General features: G+C 43.1%; 1 protein-coding gene across 14 annotated transcripts in view; it reads right to left on the bottom strand.

Moving 5' to 3' along the window:
• The window catches only part of agrn (agrin), a 272,513-nt gene that overhangs the window by 22,272 nt on the left and 228,917 nt on the right, over positions 1-21,324 (bottom strand). For 8 of the 14 annotated variants that reach the window (XM_079677600.1, XM_079677608.1, XM_079677611.1 and 5 more), the window contains 12 exons: positions 19,695-19,736; positions 19,254-19,381; positions 15,844-15,958; positions 14,352-14,471; positions 13,807-14,196; positions 11,826-12,018; positions 8,080-8,295; positions 6,698-6,927; positions 5,072-5,206; positions 937-1,027; positions 658-822; positions 163-274 (listed from right to left, as the gene is read on the bottom strand). In XM_079677600.1, the coding sequence (XP_079533726.1) occupies positions 163-274; positions 658-822; positions 937-1,027; positions 5,072-5,206; positions 6,698-6,927; positions 8,080-8,295; positions 11,826-12,018; positions 13,807-14,196; positions 14,352-14,471; positions 15,844-15,958; positions 19,254-19,381; positions 19,695-19,736 (1,937 nt within the window). The remainder of the gene's footprint in view (positions 1-162; positions 275-657; positions 823-936; positions 1,028-5,071; positions 5,207-6,697; positions 6,928-8,079; positions 8,296-11,825; positions 12,019-13,806; positions 14,197-14,351; positions 14,472-15,843; positions 15,959-19,253; positions 19,382-19,694; positions 19,737-21,324) is intronic. The other 6 variants (XM_079677609.1, XM_079677610.1, XM_079677612.1 and 3 more) reach the window with 1 other exon arrangement.

Below are 21,324 nucleotides of genomic sequence, written 5' to 3'. Positions count from 1 at the left end.
AGGCAATGCTGATTCAACTGAGCCCCAAGGTTGTGGCGATGACATAATGAGAGCACACAGATGATCAAACATGAACAGTATAGTAGTTCAGGCACAAGCAAGGCATAGCGTAGAACAGGCCCGTCACCGTTAGCAGGAGCTTGTTAGCTAGCTCTTTCTTACCGGTGCCTCTCCTCGGACGGGGTCCTTCTTGTTCACCATGATCTCTCCTTTGCGGTTGGAGCGCTCCAGGTTGATGGTGTTCCACACATTCAGCTGGATTGGTTCCATGCTCCTGAATCAAACAAATAAACGAACAAACACTTGGGTTGGTTACCTTTTAGGAAACACAGGCCTCTTTTCACCTGTGGCATGTTCAGGTGTCATTTTATGTCATTCTAACACACCACAATATATTTTTCACATCCTGTCCTTATATGGAAACCCTGAGAGGCAAATTAGTAAAAAAAACACCTTTCTAAGTCTGATCTACTTTTTTTCCTGCTGTGTTTATGAGATAGAACAAAATATGTTTCTAGGTGTATACAGGCAGAATTTTTTTTACGTATACTTAATTCCTAATCACATTTAAAAAATGACACCGAGGATATGGATCAGCCATTTATTTTCCCTTGCCTCTCAGGGCTTCTGTGTAAATGAATCTTAAATGTTGCTGACCTGATGGTGGCGGGTCCCTTTCCCAGATCGTAGCGGAACTCCAGGATGCCCTCATTGAGGGACAGAGAGATGAAGTCTCCTTTTCCGTCCGATTTCTGGCCGTTGTAGAATATCAAACCGTTGGAGCTGTTGGCCTTGAGAATCACCGTCATGCTGACCTTTTGACTGCAGAAACACAAACAAAGCTGAGACGTGAACAAAAGATGCTTGTTTACTATGAATTATACATGCTTAGGCATACAGATTGTCCTTGTCGCTTCAGTTAAAGCTGAGACTCACCGCAGATCGTGCCCGTGGAGGTGAAGTCCCTTCAGCTCCACGTAAGAGTCTCCGTCGAATAGCGGCATATAAGCCCCTCTCTTCTCAGCCACTGGAAAAACAAAGAGACTATATTCATCCTCAGGTCCCGTTTTTGTTGCTGACAGAATTGAAATTCAGGAGTAGTCAGTACATCTTTCAGGGACCTGTCAGCATTATGGAAAGAGATGGATTTGTGTTTTCATTGCCTTCAGGATTAAGACTTTCTCTCGAAGGAAATTCAAACAAAAAAATCCTTATGTCAGACGATTACACAGCCCGCCACAGTGTCACAAAGAACCTTTGGAGACATGTGGAGTTTAACACCAAAGCCGGGGCCCATGATATAATGCAGCAATTGTGTTTTGGCAGGACTTTTTACAAATGACTGTCTTTGCGATGGCTCTACATCTGGCTGTCTGCAGTGATTAGGACAGGCACCGTGCAATCCTTCTAACAAGTGGCTTGACATTAAAAATCGTTCAAGTGTCACCCGGGGGTATGTGTTTATGGTGCAAAAACTACCACCATTCAGAGGCCTGTGCAACGCTTGACGCTCTAACACACATATATGTAGCCGAAAAAAAGCTTTTGTTCGTAATTGGGTGGGATTAGAGACGAGTCAGGATGGGGAAGGCAGACGGAGATGAGAAAGCTAATTAGCTATTGTGCACAAGACTGCTAATGATGATGGCACGCACCATGCAGAAGTGGGAAAAACAGTCTAGGATTTGCGCGCTAAACTGAACTCTATTAAAGTAGAAGAGCCGCTCAGGATGTAGTTACTTAAAGAGATTGGAAGGGGGGATTCATCTTGTGTTTCAAAATGAAAGCACCGCGATCAATAAATCACCAGAGGTCCAGGCATTGGAATGAGTTGAGTGACCAGGAAAACCCACATGGCGTGCGGGGAGTGAAGCTTGACGTCTTAGAAAAGTTGAATTTGGTCAGATTTATTTAAAAACGCAGCAGAAGTAAGTTGCCTCTAGTTCTCTTGTTGACGTAAGCTCAGAGGTAATTTTGTTTGGATTTGAGTAATGCTGCTTAATTAGTACCCGCTATAAAACCCATCAAAACAATGTAAAATAAGGATTGGCAATATCAGAGCAGCTAAAATGGACATTTTGCTAGTTCAAAAACGTTGTAGCTGCAATCAAACCTCATGGTGCTGCCCCCCAATCAATCGGCTCTTCAACAGATTAGCTGCAGTGTGAATCACACACACACTCTCTCTCAGGTGCTGTTTACACGAGAACGCAAACGGTTGTATCCGCTACTTTTCTCTTTCGCATAGCCCGTTTGTTCACACGAGGCCGTAACGGAAACGCGGAAACGCGGAAACGGACCCCGCAAACGATAACGGGTCCCAAGGTGGATAGATCTGCAAACGGAACGCTCTGGTGGGCCAAACCATGGATGTATAATAAGAACTGGATACAGCGTGAGAGGCGGGCCTCGTTCATTCCTATGAGAGTTGCTCATTGGTGCATGAAGACAAAATGGCCCAACTTTTGAGAGAGTGAAATGTCTCGAAAGCATTCATAAAATCATATAATCCGTTCTTATTGTGCATCCATGGGTAAAGGTAAAACTCATGTAGTATTGAACACGTAACGTGAACGTGCTGGGCGGCGCGGTCCCAAGGGCTAGATGCACGTTCATAATGCCGAGGAAAATTACTCTCGGAATAACGTTATTAGCACATTTTACAAATTGAGGACCGAATAATAATAATAAGGTCTATACAAATGTTCATACTGGCTAGTTTATTTAGTTTTAAAAAAAGTATCCAATGATTTAAAGATGTCTCTTTCCCAATTTAAGTCAATGGGAAAAAGTATTTCCGACCCCAGCGACTGATACGGAAGTGTAGTACCGCCATACTTGCCAACCTTGAGTCCTCAGAAATCGGGAGCATTTCAAAACCACCGCGGGGGGTGGGCTGCTAGTGGATCGCCGGAGTTGTTAGATTAACATTAACATGCTTATTGTAGTTCTAAGTGCACTGCCTTGCGGCCTGTAGCACCATCCTTGAAGGAGCATATGGTAAGGAGTGAGCAGAGAGGGTAGAGTTGTCGATTCTTGTTCTGTTTTCTGTGACTATCTTCCTCACCCTGTCAGACTTTCAGTTGCGCGCACTACCAAAGAGACGCGCTACCATGGAAACCAAACAATGGTGTCGCTGTATTAAAGTCAGAGTGGAAACCGTCCTGAGTAAATCTGATTTTGTCAGAAATCGGGAGAAATGTGGGAGAAATATGACCCCGGGAGGAAACCGGGAGGGGGCAATGAAATCAGGAGTCTCCCGCGAAAATCGGGAGGGTTGGCAAGTATGAGTACCGCCGTTTGACCACAACGAATATTTTCCTCAGAGTTCGGCGCACTTCCTGGGGGATTGGGCCAAACGGCTCAGTGTGTACGCTCTATACGATTATTTCCTGATAACTATGAAGTCATAGCCCCACCTCTCCCCACCATGGATGTATAATAAGAACTGGATACAGCGTGGGAGGCGGGGTCTCGTTTTTTCCTATGAGAGCTGCTCATTGGCGCAGGAAGACAAAATGGCCCAACTTTTGAGAGAGCGAAACGTCACAGGTTACCCGTCATGCCTGGCTGTCAGAGCAGAAGAACCCGTATGTGCTGTCACAGAGCATGCGCCCCTTAAGCCCCGCCCCCCGAGCTCCCACTCTCGGCTCAGTAGAATGAATGGAGAGAGAAAATAAATCTAGATTCGGCTTTTAGTGTATTTTACAACTTTAAGGACCGAATGATTCTAGTAAGGGCTATAAAATAGTTCATACTGGGTAGTTTATTTAGTTATTTTGGGCCGGGTGACGTCACGGACTGATACAGAAATTGCAGTTAATGTAGCTGAATGCTAAACATTGTTGAATTTCAAACTCCCCCCTACAGTTTTTCAAGGACCGTTCCAAGTGATCCTGCTTTCATCACTAAATTGCAATGATTCACATTATCTCAGGGTAAAAGCACTAAGCAAAGTACGCCATTTAATACTATTGGAACACCCTTGAGAGAAGTCCTTGATGGTGAATTTAGAGTAGCTCTGACGAAACTCTGGCAGAATTGAAATGGAAACCATAGCTCAACTGAACGTGCGAGCATACGCTGGGTTACACACACTTAATACTACTAGTAATTCACCTTCAGGCTTCTGATGAGTGGCCTGTAAGCTACCTGTCTCTTCAACTGTTCTCAGTGCAGCCCTCAGAGGGTATGTCCGCCTGAATGCCACCTTATCTGCGAGCTCCTGTCTGGGGCTGACACTCTGGCTGACTGACGCTCCCATTAATCACGCCGGGCAGGGAGGACTGATGCGATTAGTCATCCCATTGATTCCGGTGGAAAAAAATAGCCTTTTGGAATGGGAGACGCTTTCGCTCACACAGCATTGATTTTGGTTCACCTCAATTTATTTTAATCACCTGCTAACTGGGACTCGGGGGTTTGGAAGGAGGCTATTCCCATCTGTTTTTTCTAGATTCCCAGGGATGGGTGCGTGTTTGTCTTTTGATTTAGATGATAGTATATTGTCTTTTATTCTCGGCTACAGAAGTCAACTCGACGACATCTACAAAGCCAGGGGAGGCACAAAAAGGCATAGGGAGACTTCAGAATGCAACGCCCGCCAAAATGCTAATGATGAACTTCAAAAGCAGCTGAGCCGAGCTCTGGTCTTTTCCCAAGCCGCGGCCCGGTTCTGCCATGTGGAGCTGAACAGTAACACACACGTTTGAACACAACACCTGTGGGCGGATAGACAAGGAGCGAGCGGAGAAAGGCTGTGGCTTTGCTGCTGGTACCTCACTAACAAGCGTAGCAGAGTCGATGTGTTGAACGGCCCGACGGGGCCAATCATCTACCTCGGCTCTGCAGCGCTCCCAGCCCCTCCCAGCCTGAAGGATCAAACCCCCCCTACTTACTGTGTTTGATCTCCCTTTTTGACTCAGGTTAGATGGCTATTTTACAGAGCGGTGAGCAAAAGAGGCAAAAATTGATGAGCATGCTGCTCAGCTGACTCAGGCGGAAACACCCCGCTCCTAGATATGCACCAGAGGAAGTGATGGAGTAACTCCGGGATATACAGTCAGCTTACTTTTCTCGCAGTGCCTCCCCTCACGTCCCATGGGACACTCGCACTTGTAGCCTCCCTCCGGCAGCGCCTGGCACTGGGAGGATGGATGGCACCTGTTGGGCTCGCATGGATCATGGACGTCAGCACAAGTTGGACCTAGAAACACACATATAAAAATCCCACATCAGAATACCACCAACGTTTTCTCTTTATTCTCTATACAAGGATTTCCTCTGTAATAGAGGTCATTTTCTAATAGGATTTGGAAATATTACACGTCCAGATTAAACAGTGGAGAGCCTTCCCACCATGCGGCCATGTTTCTGGGCCAACCCTATCTGTGGGAAAGGCATGGTAGCGTCTGTTGGATGATTGTTTTGCCCTCTGCCACAGCCCATCTGAATCCACCCGTCATTACTTTAGCAGTCAGAGCCTGTGGTGAGGGGAGCGCTTTAATGAAGCCCGTCCCCGCTGAGCTCACAGGGCTACCCTGCTTTTTTCCTCGGCTCCTTTTTCATATCTCTGCCTTCTATACCATCTCTTTGCTCTAATACTCGCTCGCCTCCCTCATACATCCCACTGTTCTGACATGTCCTCTGTTTCAACCGCTCTCCACCCATTTATTCTCTGGTTTTCAGAGATTTGTCCCTCCCCCTCGAGATCCGCAATCTTCCCTACTTAATACATTTACGTGATGGGAAAAATTACTTGAATCTATCCGCAGGCAACGGTTCAATTCTCATTATCACCATTCATTTAACACCATGTTGCCAACACATCTTTGATCACAGCAATGCTTCTTCAAAGTGGGAGGGTTATCTGTACCAGGCTCCTTAATAACTACACAACATAAAAGCACCTCTGGAATAATAATACATTGGATTTGTATAACGCTTTTCCTAATGCTCAAAGACACTTTACATAAAATCAATGAATGAAAGACAATAATCATGTATTGTGATTTTTTAAAGATCCACATTTTCAATCCAAGGAAAACAGCTCCAAAAACTTTACTGTGAGCTGGTTTCCCCACAAAGCATTCACCATGTTGAATAACATCCTTTACTATGGAGGGATTAAAGTTAACTCCAACAATTAATTTAGTTCTGGTGGGAAACTTTCTGCAGTAGGCTGCCGTACAACAGGCACGAGTCACGCTTGGCTAGGCGCTGATGGTGTTGGCTTTTAGCTATATTCTCTCAGAGTTGCTTGTTAGTTGGCATCTGCCGGAGGAAGGGATGTGGAAGAAGAGATAGGCCAATCACTAACCATTTGGTGGAGGTTTTCATGTTTTTCTGTACTGCTTCAACACATAATCTCTCGTTTCTGTGTTGGACATACAGATTTGATGGTGTTGCTGTTTACAAATGACTTCAAGCGCTCCTGCTGGGGGCGTGAGTTTCACTGTCAAATTAGGCTGTCAAGCTTACTTAGGATTTGCGAGTAAGTCATGACCACAGTGAGTCCCAGAAAAGAAGGCAAAACACATTTTTAACGATGTGTTAAAAAGTCTGGATATTCCACATATGAAATGACATGTTTTCTATGTATTCCCTGCTCCTACACTGGAATGAACCACTTAAAATTGACTGGGAATCCCAGTATGACCATTAGGAACATCCTGATCTGCTTATCTCGGCATCTTACCCCAGAATCCTTTGCTGCACTTGCAGTGGAACATCTCTGCCTCCTTGACCTGGCATGCAGCTCCGTTCTTGCAGGGGTTGGGCTGGCAGGGGTTGTTTCCACATTCGCCCACGCCGCTGCCGTACAGACTGTCCCCCCCGCTCTCCTGCAGGTTCAGCACACGGTTGTTGACATCCAGCAGGCGGATGCAGCCCACCACACCGGTGGCCACCGCCGTCCGCTCCCTCACACTGAAGAAAAAAGGGAACCAATGTAAGGTAATGTCTTCTTTAATGAGCACAATTGTATTCACAAGTGATGCTAGTCTCCATAGTAGTCATTTCTCTATAGTGAGGCCTTTCTGGCTTTACCTAACTGTATGAAATTAGCTGCTGTGAACTGTAGGATAATCACTGCCTTGAGAATCTTTAAAACCACAATCTAAAGGTAGGGAGCTTTCCTGGGAGGCAAGGCGTTCCGAGGTTTATTGACAATAAGGGGGTTTCTTTGCAGTTTCCAGAAGATTGGAGTACAGTTTTTACTGTAAGTTCAGTGACTGCCTGGAGCTGTGTTAAAACACTTGGTTCTACTGCAGGAGGGTGTATGTTCTGTTTTGTCAATATACTCAGGAAATCCATAGGTCTCTAGTTTCATAGGTTATCAGTATCTCCACTCTAAGTCTAAAACGGGGCCTGCCAGAGCCTCCTAACACATTAATGTCAGGCAAAGGACTCCTGGGAGCATAGACATGACAGTTTGTCCCTTGCCAATATATGGCTAAAATAAGGAGCATTAATTTCCTATTTTCCTACAAGCTATCATGGCATCATAGGTTTAATTTCATAAGGAATTCTAATTTCCTATGATATCAGTATCTTCATACTCGCTTTAAAACTGAGCCTGCTACAACATTTTAAAAACAGTAATGTCAGTCAAAGGACTCCTGTGAGTATTGACATGACAGTTTTTCCTTTGCCAACATTTTAAATATATACGATCATTTTCCAATTTTTTCCAACAAGCAAGCATTACATCGGGTACAAATTTACGATGGTTTGAATGTCCCTATGATATCAGTACTGTATCTTGACTTTAGTTAAAAGACGAGGGTCTCTCCAGACCCTTGAAGAAAGTTAGCCAGATATCCCACAGGTCTCACTTTATTTAGTTATTTAAGTCCTATTTACCTCTCAGGGCCTCCATACATCCAAGCATTCTACTGTACATTTTTGTAAGGGGTCCGATGTTTTTTTGTGTGGTGTTTACCATGTCCCCCCAATATAGTTTATCTTGCCATGACAGTAAGAAGTAACATAGTAAAAAAAGAAAAAAAAAAAACTTAAAAAAAAACTTTCTTTCGACCCTGAATACAAGAATGTGCAACTATAGATGTTAGTTCTTACTCCTGCTTCATTTCCTCGAGCACTCCTCCGATGAACAGGTCGGTGTCCAGGTTGAGGCCATCTGTGCCGCGGGGGCTTTCGCCCTCGATGTGCGGCTCGTTGTCCACGCTGAGCATGGCGTTGCGGCGGTTGCGCGTCACCACCAGCTGATGCCAGCGGCCCTGATTGATTTGTACTTTGCTGACAACTGTTCCAGTTCCCGAACCTGTGTTAAACCTGAGAGCAGAGGGATATAAATCAGTCAATCAGTCACTTTATACCTCCGCCGCACTTTTTATTAGTTTACAGAATTGGATGGGGGTTATTTTCCACCCAACATGTTTATTCTATATCGAGCAGCGACTAATGAATAGAAGCAATCTGCTCATATTTTTCCAGAAGACAGAGAGAGATGAAAGAAAGAAGGTGCAGGACTTCTCATTTGGGATTCCAAAATATGTGACTCAAATGAAGCCTCTACTTACTTAAAAAAATATCTCCATTCCCTCTAGTTAATCAAACCTTTTATCTAATGAGGTGTTGTTGACAAAAAGGAGGCCATATCATGACAGAAAAGAGCCGCCGTGTACCTGCACCGACACGTGCTAGTATTAGCGCAACCACAGAGCAATTATCAGCCACAAATAATTAGTTCCCTCCCCACGTCTTGGATTTGCAGAGCTGTGGGTGGTAATCTCACAGCTGTATTTCTGGAACCGAGGCAGAGCTCCATTTGAAAGCACGAGTGACTAATGATCTCCTTTTAGTTTGCCATTGATTTTGCTCTGAATGGAGAAATCTAACCGGGTCAGGTTCAGGGGAACTGTAAGGGCTTTAAGGGGTCAGGGTGAAACACAAGACCCGAAAGATAAGGGGAAAAGGATGGTGTTACAAGTAATAGGTGGCCAACAACCAAGGTTATTCATCAGATTTCTGCAAATAAATTGCCAAATGGAAGCTTTGCTCATTGGTTTATAACATGTCTTTTGATAGCTTAATTCAACTTAAGAAGTTTACATTTGTGTGTGTTTACTGTAAATAAACGAAAATAAAATAATGAAAACGTTTGGGAATTTCATTTTTATAACACAAACAACCATAGTCCTAATAATCACATTCAGATTCAAATCTGTATTTATTTACAGAACAAAGAGATTCTTATCCGGCCATACACTTAAAATGTTATCAGCCCATCGAATGGCCACTCTGCAGTTATAATCACTCCCATTTAGAATGGTGAGACTGGGGAGCTGTGTCGCAGTGGGTAGATAAGTATCTACCGATCAAAGGATTGATTAGCGGTTTAAACCAAGATGTCGAAAAGTCTTCGGGCAAGATCCCATAGACATATCTATGGCATTAAAGTATATGTAAGTCACTTTTGATACAATTATCAGCGAAAATAACATATATAGATATATAAGATGTGGGGGAAACTTCTGAAGCAATTGGAGTCTGGACTCAGAGAGACACGAGGAGAGCTGGAGCTTTGATGGCAAACACTGACGGTTTATTTGGAGCTTCGGCTGGAGAATTCAAAAGACATGTCACGGGCCACGAGTTGGCCACACGGTAGAGATGCCACAATCCATTCTGAAGAACCCTCCTGTAGCTCGAGGTTTTAACTAGTTCAGAGTGTAATAATCAACATTCTTCAATAGATAGACTAAACAGCTGAGGACACTGTGGATCACATTTGTTGTCGCTTATGGCTCGGGGTCATCTACACCCCGAGAAGGATGTGTCCCAGGTGTGCCACAACAATAACTATCTCTAACCGAGAGTTGCCCGATCATAAACTGGTAACAACAACAACATGCTAGGGCAGCCCCTCCTTAAGGGAGATAACGGCTGCTCAAGGCTGGGCATCTGTGTCAGAGGGCGAAGGATGAAATGCAGGGGAAATGATTCCCCAACATAAGATATACACATTCTGATGAAATATCCCAATGTTGAAACCCTGTAACTATGTTGTATGATTAGGGCTGCAACAAACGACTAATTTGATAATCGATTAATCTATCGATTAATGAAACGATTAATCGACTATTCGGACTATTATGCCTTGCACAATTTCTCAAACGCTCTTATTTAGCCATCAACTTTTAGATTGTTTAAATAATGTGATAACAGAACTGTAATAAGAATAGGGGAAACTTTTACAAAATAAATAACTAAGTTACCTCTAATCATTAACCCATGTTTGTATAATTAATTTTGTTAACTCCGTGTGTCGCTGACGTGGAAAAATTACTCGTGGATGGGGCTACAGAGCTACTAGAAAGACAGTCGAACCCTGTGCTTTCCTCCGTCTGAATGTGGTGCACTTTTGCTAAATGTTTAGACAAATTGCTTGTGTTACCGCCCTTACATGCTAAACTCTTATTGCACTATTGGCAACGAGCTTTGTCCACCTCAAGATGGGTAACATTTAACCACACCAACCCCGCAGTGTGTTGCATGCATGTAGCAGGCGCGCGTGTGTAAACTGCCCGCCCCCTCGCACACAGACGGGGGAGAGAGAGATCTCGTCTGGATTGGAAAGATCGAAAATACATCATAGACGCATTTCTTTGTCTTTTTGCATATTAGAAACGAGTTGGCGACACTAAAACTGCGATATAATGTTTATGTAGCAATAATACATATGACACTTTTTTGAATGTCTCCAGTACCGATAAAAAGGCCGATAACGTTGGAGCTTAACGGTGCGTAAAACACACGTGATGACGTCACCAACTAATCGACGACTGAATTAGCTGGCAACTAATTTGGTCATCGATTTTAATCGATTCAGTTGATTAGTTGTTGCACCCCTATGTATGATGTCCTTTTTGTTTTTCTGTTGTTTTCTGTTTTTCTGTCTTCATGTGGAACCTAATTGCTGCAGGTCTCCCTTGAAAAAGAGATAGATGATCTCAATGGGATTCACCTGGTTAAATAAAGGTTTAAAATGAAAATGTTGCAAAAGTTAAACAGCTGTAGCTTTACCAAAAGGTTTTGATATATTTATTGAGTGGTGTTTTCACAATGTACCTGACTTGCTCTATGCTCCTGTCATTAACTACTTCAGCAGTTAGAAGCTGGTATCGTCATGTAATTATATTCGGGATCAAACATATATACAGATGAAAAGGCCCTTTTGAATCTTATAGTAGGTGGAGCACGCCCTTCTAACCAACCATGTTCATGCTGATAACCACTAATAACGCCCATCCAATGAGCTGATAGCATATAAAGCAAGAGAACTGGCACAGTGTTAATATATTTGCATACTACATGTTACTATCCAACATGATTAGTCTAATGCCTCCATGAGCCATATCGAGGTGCATTTAATAAGTCATTGCTTCCATCTGTAAATGCAATATATGTGATTAAAAATTACATATGAAATGCACACATATGTTCCCGCCATCTGTAAACGTGATCATGCAAAGAGCTTCATTTGCAAGCTTTGAACACATTTCTGAAAAACATGCCTTGGTAGCCTTAGCCTGCAAAATCTGTCCAGAAGCTTCTGTGTCTTTTTATTACATTTTCTGGCAGCGGTATTCTCAACATGTTTACTTGCTGTAATTATTTGCCTCATTATCTTCAGTGCTCTTCATTGGCTTTATTGTTATCTACATCCTCTCTCAGCTGAAATGACCCTGTTTTCCCCTGCGGGGGGATCATAGAGGTTTCATCAGATTGAATCAGAAGGAAAGCGGCAGAATCAACAGATGATGAAGGTCGTTGACCCTGAAAACTCTGACGAGGCTCACCTGAGTTCCACCTTGCCGTTCACCAGAGCCAGAGAGATGAAGTCCTTCTTGCCGTCCTGGCCGTTGTAGAGCAGGATCCCGGTCATCTCGGATACCCGGAACTCCATGGCTATGCGGACCGTGTGATAGGCGCTCATGGTTTGGAACGCCAAGTACGATTGGCCTCCGAATGACGGAATGAAGTACTTGATCACTGTGGAGGAAAAGCAATCCTGTTATTATTTCATGATACACTTTATCGTTTATACTTAAGTGTTAGCGGAGGTGGAGGCATCTGGAGGAAAGAGAATAAGCTGTCAGTTTATTTTAGGAACGCTATTTGGAAGAAGGAGTTCACCAGAAGGAGAAGGTAGAAAGAGAGGAGGAGCTGAGCTCTTCACCCCCCCTCAAGCCACATTTAAGCACTCATGCCTCCAGGGGAATCCTTTGTTTTCTGCCACTCGACAATTACGATTATTATCATCCACTTTCTCTCTCGGGTTGTTTTTTTTCTCCGTCCATCTGTCTTTCCGTGGAGAATGGCAGCTGATGAGCACCGTCTTTTCTAATGACTGCATTGATCTGGGGGAGGCCAGCATGCGGTCTAAGTGTGTGCGTGTGTGTGAGACTTCATTTAGCACTCTAACTCAAAGACACACATGGATTCCCACCAGCTAATCCCCATCAAAGCAATTACTGTGAATTATCTTAAGATGCAGCAGCGTGAGGTTCCTTCTCAGCCCCCCGCAAATCCCAAAGTAGGGTAAGAGGGGAAGAAACAAAAGAGTTTCTCAAGAAGTTCTCCTTGATTAATGATTTTCTCTGCGGTGCTGATTGGATTCAGTGTGTTGGCTTTAGTGAACACCTCAGCTGTCGCTCACTTCTGAGGTGTTTGAAGAGCAGCCGGATAGGAGAGATATTGCGTCAGTCACACCTCAATAGCTTTGTTCTCAAGTTTTTTTATAATATATAGAGTAAAATTGACACTCTGCTGATTGCTGCTGTCTTATTGAGCTTTATATGACCCAATAAATTCACATCTGTGACCACAGAACTTGCATTTACATATTCAGGCACTAACTGAAGGTTGTTCCGCACTTTAGGCACCCGCTTTGTGAAGCTACAATAAGACAAGATACCCCTTAACGTGAGCAATATATGTCTTTTTCTCCTTTACGATAAAAGTTTCATTAAAGAAACCTTTTATATTAGAATTTTTTAGCATAATGGTTCTTTTCCACTACTTTATAAATATATTAAAGCACTTGAGGAAGTGGTTAGCAGCGGTTATAGACCAGTTAAAGGCATGATTGGCACAAAGTGGAGTGCCTAAAAACCTCTCAGTTGCTGCTAAATCAGCCTTTGGTGCTTCTTTGTAATTGCTAATTGCTATCCTGCTAAATTATAAGGGAAGTCTGTTCCAGCTCATTTTTTCAGAGGATTTAAAAATACGGGGGAGACTTTGAAACTTTTAGCAAATATAGTGGTACTTAAGTACAATTGTGAGAGACATGAACTGTACTTGATGATTTAAATGTGCTGCTGCTCTGTTCTACCCCACTACAATTCAGAGGTCAATAGTGTACTTTCACTCCACTCCATTTATTTAATACCTTTAGTTACTTAATAATGTGAATTATAATCAACACAAATCAGACTTTAGTTACACATGGAGTAAATTCACAAGCTACCTTGCAGTATATTCATTCAAACTAGCTGCACCTTTTTACCAGCTTTGAGAACACTTTAATCCATCAATCGTTATAATCAAAACATTCAATATATATTATTCTAAAATGGGCACATTTGCATAATGAGTACTTATGGTACTTAAAGTATGTTTGATGCTCATACTTCTGTACTTTTCCTTGAGTAACATTTGTATTGCAGGACTTTTACTTGTAACAAAGTATTCCAACACAGTGGTGTGTACCTAAGTACAAGATCTGAGTACTACTACCATCTCTGCTAATGTGTAAAGAAAATAAAAGCGCTGACTCACCCTTCTCGCACACGGAGCCTCCTCTCCCGGCGGGACACTTGCAGCTGAAGTCGTTGCCCTCGTTCTCGCAGGTGCCCCCGTGCAGGCAGGGGTGGGAGCTGCAGGGCTTCTTGTGGTGCAGCCTGCCTCGGACATGGGCTACGGTGGTGGCTGGAGGTGGAGCAGTGGTAGTGGGGGCCTCTGTGGTGGTGGTGGGTCGCGGTGTGGTTACAGGCGCTGAGGTTGTGGTGGTGCGTCTGCCATAGGGCCTGCGTGTGGTGATTGGGGGGCGGCGGGTGATGTACGGGGAGGTGGGGGGAGGCATGGTGGTGGTGCTGGGAGCGGCTGTGGTGACTGAGGCCGTGGTGGTGGTGGTGGTGGTGGTGGTGAAGAAGGGGACGGAGGAGATGCCTGTCAGCAGAGAACAATGGAAATTAGCAAAGGAAAAAATGCACGTAGAGAGTTCCTTGTTCAAGACCCGTAAAACACCTTTGATAAATCACCTCATGAATAACTTAAAACCCCTTTTCATTTTATTAATCCCCACACACTGTATCGTGTATTACCATAATTGGTGAAGCGGATATTCTCGTCCTCTGGCTTCTTCACAGCGATGCTGGTGTCTTTGGAGGCCTTCAGCTGTTTGAGCAGGGCTCCTTCGATGTCTTCCACCGTGAACCTGGTATCTATCATAAACCAAGAGGTACAGACACTCAGGACACGGCCTCGGAGGAGCACTTTGAAGCAAATACAGGACTCGGGCTTCTTTAGGGGGAACAATGGATATATCAGAAGGCCCCATGTATGACAGTTGGAGGGTCTCCGGGGGCCACTTGTCCTCCACCTGCCGCTTGTCCGGCTTTTTTCCAGATGAATCGCTCTCATAACTGCAGATGTTCGCTTTACAGGCCATGGAGGAGAGCCGCTTAACACTGCACCGTATGAAGGGTGTGAAGGACACTAAACTGCACTCTCAAAATGGGGGGAGGGTGGAGTTTGTAAGGTACAAAGGAGCTTAAAGGCCCAGTTGTGGCGTCAACCGTATAATTAAGAATTGAATTCACATATGTATGAGTCTTAATAATGGCAATTCAGCACTTTGTTACAGAAGGAATTTCTCCTAATTAAAAATATATGCCTATGATTTCAGAATTAGTGATGTAAACAAACTTTAACAGAGAAAATCTTGAGTTGTCTAGTGTTTGTCACTGTATTAGGACACCTGTCAATCAATTGGAAAGTATTCCTTTTCCATTTTTGACAAATGGTGGTGCTGACCAAGCCTTCAATTTCACCTTTTTGGGAACTTTTCCTGGCTCTCTATGAATAACAATGTGAACATCTAAGTAGAAACCTTGTTATGATTCTGTTTTGGTATTGAGAAAAACATTTAAAAAATGTATTAATAAGGACAAACACAGTTTAATATTATGAGTCAAATAAAGAATAAGTAGAAAGCATTTAGAGAGTGCACAGCTCTGCCAAGGATACACATTCCTCTCCATTTGTTATTTTAACAATAGAGAAGTCCTTAACCTGTATGCACGCCAGGTAAAGTGTACAGGACAAGGTTCATTTTGAGTCATGGTGATACAAATGTGTTTTGTTACTGTACAGAAGTGGCCAAATGCAGTTACATTTCACCAATGGAGGGAACAGGTTACTGGAATACTATTCAAAAATGTTATGAACCTTATTCAGTGGACGAGGAATAAAATGTGTCAGAGGAGTAATAACAAGTGACTAATAGAGTGTAGGAACCCAGGGGAGAACATAGCTTTACAGTCCAAGAGTTACAAGTGGAAATATAAAGTGCTTCAAAAAGTGATATGGTGGCTTACTCTGCATAAAAAAGTAATTAGGTCTTCTTTAGCCAGTGGCCTTACTTTTATCCCAATTTCATTTAAATTAAGTCAGTCTTTTTTTTTTGTAATGATATCTTGCTCGCTAAAAGACAAAGGGGAACAAACCACAACGCAGTCCAACTTTATTTTCTCTCTATTGGCTACTGTACTTATTCTTTGTTAGTTTTTTTCAGAATCTTCTGCCATCTCTCACCTGGTTTGAAGTGGGCCTCCACAAAGGCCAAGATGGAGTTGCTTGGAGCCAAATTCCTGACACGAACACTCATGAAGTCTTTGTGCACCTCCGACTTCCTGAATAACTCATTGAGCTGAGAGAAGAGAAAGAGTAAAACAGGGAGAGGAGAGAAGAGACAGTTAGAAGAGATGATAAATGAGGCCGGTAATGAGCTCTACGCTATCATAGCAGCGAGTCCAATTCCAGAAGACTCTACTCTCCAAACAGGAAAGACTGCTCTCAAATTGGGGTGCGGGTGCACAAATTGACATTTAGCTGGAGCCGTGGCATTAATTATAGAGACAAGTTTCCGGGAGGAGCTAAGATAAATGTCGTGCAACCCTGACATGTGCTCCTGATTGGATTTGCTTCTGAAGCCCCCCCCCCAACCAGAGGAGCTCCATGAGGGCTTTTGGAGATATTACAGACTAAAGTTGACTGTAGCCCAAACAATCTGGGCCAATATTTCAGCTTTAAATTGGACCATTTCATGCTAAAACTTCAAAAATGTCACATCCAGTCAGTGTCTTCCTTTAATTGTGTTCTTGTTTGTGTTCTGGTGGATTAGTTAATTACATTCTCAACAAGTAACAAGAGGAAATTCTTCTGCCTCGTACTTATTTCAGCAGCTGGTTAAAATCTCAGGAGCTACAGGGCCTGCTGTTACTTATCTATTGTTCTATTCTACATTAACCTAATCTAAGCATCACAATATAAAAGTAATGTCACCTGACTACTTTCCGTGACTTTTTAGATTACCATAATATCAACTTCAAATATATACGAGAGAAAAGAAAATATCAATAAGATGGATTTGACTTAAGTGTGTTATGTAACAATGGAATTATGAAGCCAATGCATTAGCTTAATCGAAACCAGCAGTTCTAATATTTGCTTCAGCAAGGAAATGACTGTGTGTAACTTGATCTTTGAATATGCATACAGAATGTAAAATATTTTAAAATGGCACAGTGACAGAGTCAGGGTAAGATCGGACACAAAATGATGCCTAATTTTCACCCACTGTTGGAACAAGAGGCCACAAGGATTAGCTAATTGCATTAGCTAGGTTTCAATGGAGACTCATGAAGTGTTGTATGCTTCATTTTATAAAACGGACAAGTCAAATCAAGCAATCTGATTGGTTCTTAGCCGTGATATACTGAGCGTATACCACGGGTAGAATTGTAAGTTACTTTTCACAACAAGTCAGTATCCCTCCGCGTCTGAGAAAAACAATATACCGTTGGGCTGAAAAGCGCTCTTCATACTGGAACAAGAAAGCAGCGGAGAAGTAACGGGGCAGAAGCCCTCCTTTTTGACGCGGCAGCGGTCCAGACATAGACATCAAACTGCAAAATATATTCAGTGTGCAGTTCCTTTGGCATTAGGGCAGGGATATCTAGATACTTTTGAAGGTATAACATAATGAATTGTGCTACTTTTAAAGCAAGCAACGATGTTTTCAAATCTTTAATCAAAGAGGTCCGCAAAAATGCTATCGACCAATCAGATTGCTTGATTTGACTTGTCAGTTTTATAAATATATTTAAATTTCTTCCGTTACGAAACAAACTTACAAAGCATAAAATGGAAACATTTAAGATTAACTTCGACCTCCGGGGGGGTCTTACTATAGTATGGAGGAGTGGATTGAGCAGTGCCTATCTCCAGAAAAAAAAGCACCTAAACTACGACATGCAGAGCTCCGTGAAGAGCAGGTAGACCAACTGGAAAAGTACCACCATTCAAAATTATGACCGTTAGTGGCCACAGGTGCGAAAGCTTTCTCCAGAGCTACTGGAAGCCCAATCTCGGGGAAAGTCTCGAGAAAGTGGAGCAATATTCTCGCCACGCCAAGCAACAGCCTCGAACAACCTCGACCTATACAAGTGACCAAGTAAGCCATGCTACTGATGCTGGACAGTTTTTCAGTGGGTGCACAATAAACAGCAACAATATAAACATTAATGTAAATAAATAGCCAAATAATCGATCAACGCTCTCTGTCTAATATGTTCGCTAGCTGTTAGTGTTGTTGCATAGCAACCACCTCGCACTATGTTTTGTGCAGAAGGCAACGGAGGGACTATTTTATTTTGAACATAATTATTTACTAATAAAAACTATTTAAATTAGAGTGTATTTTTCTTTCATATTGCCACACTTGGTAACCGTTTTATAAAAGCAATAGCTCACTTCAGGCCGTGGTATATGCTCATTATATCACAGCTAAGGGGCGTGGTCCGGCCCGACGCGAAGCGGAGGCCTGTCGTGAGCTATTGCTTAAATATATCGCTCAAGATATCATGACATTTTCAGACTGGCCAGATTAGCGCCACTACCAAAAAGCTGCCTTTCCTTCAATTCAGTTGGCTTAAATGCTCAGATTACTCCTTCAGACACTGAACCTCTATTATGTGTGGGTAGATGTGTGCAATCCTCTGAAGGGATGGAAGGGATGGACCAACATTGACCTATAAAACCTCCCGATCTTCTTTTCTCCCCTTCTCTTTCGCTCTCACATCACCAGCTGGAATCCTTTAGTGTGCTGTATATCTGCGTGTGCTACAGTGTTAGAAGATGAAGAGGCGGGTGGTTGCTATCAAGTGGCGCACCAGACTTCAGAAAGACACAGGCTTGGAGTGTAACGAGCGCAGACACGCGCACAAATGGCTGTGAGGTAGTAGATTAGGTCCCAGTGGGGGCCAGTGACACCGTTTCAACAGCTGCTGGATGTGTATAGTGTACACACACACACACACAAATTCCCATTTCAGCGGCGGAGCGAGGCTCTGGCTTGACAACAGAGACATTTGTTCAAAGGTCTGAGAAAAAGACACGGACAGTAGAGATATGTGCGCCAGGGCCAAACTGCGATTATGGTACAAGCTTCTGCTTGACAGAAAATGGCATCTTGACCATCCAAACGTATCTCACTCATATCCAGAGTAAGGACTTATCTTAATTAATCCCACATGAGACCCTTCCTGCTTCTGTGAAGTGTTTTGCAAGCTATTCACAAATGAGTCTTTGAGTTTGCACACGTCTGTTTTTCCCAGTTTTTTTTATAGTTACACTTATTACATTTGAAGAGTTTCTGGAAGGCTCATTTATTGCCTGTGCTAACGCATCCCTTGAGGCTTTAATGCTGTACTTGAAATTAAAAGCAGAACGCTAATTCTGTATATATTCTTAATTATTCAGAAGTGTGTGTGAGAAATTTATATTTTTTTGTTTATTAAAAATAATGATTGAACCACCATGATTTGGTGTATTAATAATAATAATAATAATAATAATAATACGTACATGGTCAAATGAAAAGGTCTTAAAGCAAATTCATCCATGAGCTATTGAAACTGAACTATATTCCCAACAGTACTTACTGCACTCTCTATGCTGCGGGCTGTCTCTCCAAACAGCTCCGACTTGGGGTCCTCCATCTCAGGGGTGTAGAATATCTCCTGGCCCTCCACCTGGTCCAAGTGCAGGAAGCCGCTGAACCTCATGGTGGCTGGAAGGAGAAATGGCAAGAAATCAGATGAAAATCGCTAGCTCACCTTCTCTTATCACTTATCACTCCTACCCCGCTGCCTTCACACCGTGCTCGTTGTTGGGGTCGTGCCGGTTTCCGGGTTAGTGATGGATCGTGTGATTGTGTGTGTTTGACAAGAGGAGGTTAGTGAGTTTGTTGCTGATTGCGTGGGGGTTCAGAGTTTTGGGGCGTAGGGGTGGTGGTGGTGGAAGAGTTGGACTGTGAGGTATGAAAGAAGGAAGGAAAGAATAAAGAAACTAGGGCAAATGGAAGAAAAATGGGCCAGTTTTACCAGACGGAGACTCATCCCAAAAGCTGGCCGAGGTATGGCGGGCTGGGTAGGGAGACAACAAGTTAGACAGACACAAAAATACATGAAGGAAGAAACAAAACACACACTCTAAAGAGGAAAAACAGCCCACAGGCACTCTCAAAAGTGCTTTCTTCAGCAAAGAGAGAGCCTCCCTGTGCGACCTTGGGGGGTTATGTTGTCCAACATTCATCAACTTTCAATATGTTTTTTTCTCATACTGCTGCCAGAGGAGAAAAGCTGAAAGCAGAGGGGATCTGTGCATTAGTGTGAGGTGAAGAAAGGAGGAGCATGTGAGGCACTGATGTCATGCTTCCACGGCACTCTTAATCAGCAGGACAAATTGCCCAAATCAATCATGGGCGCTCCTGCTCGAGCGACGGCACGGAGAACGGGAAGAGCACTTGTATGATTATCGTGAGAGATAGCCGTATTGTCTCCTTAATGTCGCCAGAATGGTGACTGACACAGGCCTGGTTAAAATTGCATGAAAAGGACAGCAAACACTGCGACACACACCCTCCGTCTCCACCCTCGACTTTACAGCACTTTCACGGGCAGCACACATCGATTCAGATGTGACGGGCGCCATAAAATAAAAGCAAATAGGCAAGGTTTGGCCGATAAGAAAGAAAGAAAGAAAGAAAGAAAGAAGAATGGCGAGAGAAATCTGACTTTTAATCTGCAAAGAAGACAAACATCAGAGAGGGTGATTTTCCGGCCCACTGTCGTGACGAACATAACGAGGGGAAGAAAGAGAGTGATACAAAGGGACGGAGCTGTTTCACTATCAGATCCTAGTGAACTGTAAAATGTAATGGATTTGTCAGACTTTCCTGGCATATGGAAGAGTTTACAGTAGCGGGAGCTTAGTGTGCCATTAACATCCATATGAGCATGCCGGTCATTATCTCTGATGTTGTATTAACGGTGCCGCCTTGTTTGAAAGTTACAGATGGAGCATCCTGCATTAAACACATTAAGCAAAAGAACCAAAACAAAAATTTCGCCCAATAATTCTCAGAGGAAGATGTCTTCTCCAGAGAAATAGATTTTAAAAAAATCCCCATGGTTAAACTATATGGCAAGTAAATGCTAAAATACACTCTCTAATTGAAGAACGGCCATGGTCTTACCTCTACTCAAAACTCTAAAAACTGAATATAAAAACGATTTCATAGATATCTAAGAGAGTGGACTAAAGTCAACCTTGAGCCAATTCACCCTCTGACGTCTCAATAAATGTGAAGATTAGAACAGCAGAAAATGAGTCCTTTTCATTTTGAGACAGCCGTGCATACATCAATATATTGGAAGGTACAATGAGACGAATATTCTCGCATGAGGGACGTGTCATTTCACTGCTAATGAGCGGACGATCGGCTGAGCCCTCCTCTGGAGAGAAAGAAGGATCCGGCGTATCGACCAGAAAATCCTGCTGCCTACTTGTATTGGCAACACTTGAGCTGAATGAAGTATTGATTGCCGCCACGCCTTCATCTTTGGCTGAGAGAAATATTTACAGGCCTTAGCGGATTTGTTACTTGTTCTACAGCTTAAACCTATCAAATGCTATCGTATGGATTTTGGGCCAAAATGTCATCAAATCCTA

Source organism: Notothenia rossii, assembly GCF_949606895.1.
Source record: "Notothenia rossii genome assembly, chromosome: 4".
NCBI lineage: Eukaryota > Metazoa > Chordata > Actinopteri > Perciformes > Nototheniidae > Notothenia > Notothenia rossii.
The sequence above is the reverse complement of the archived record's forward strand: the minus strand, read 5'-3'. Positions and strand labels throughout refer to the sequence as shown.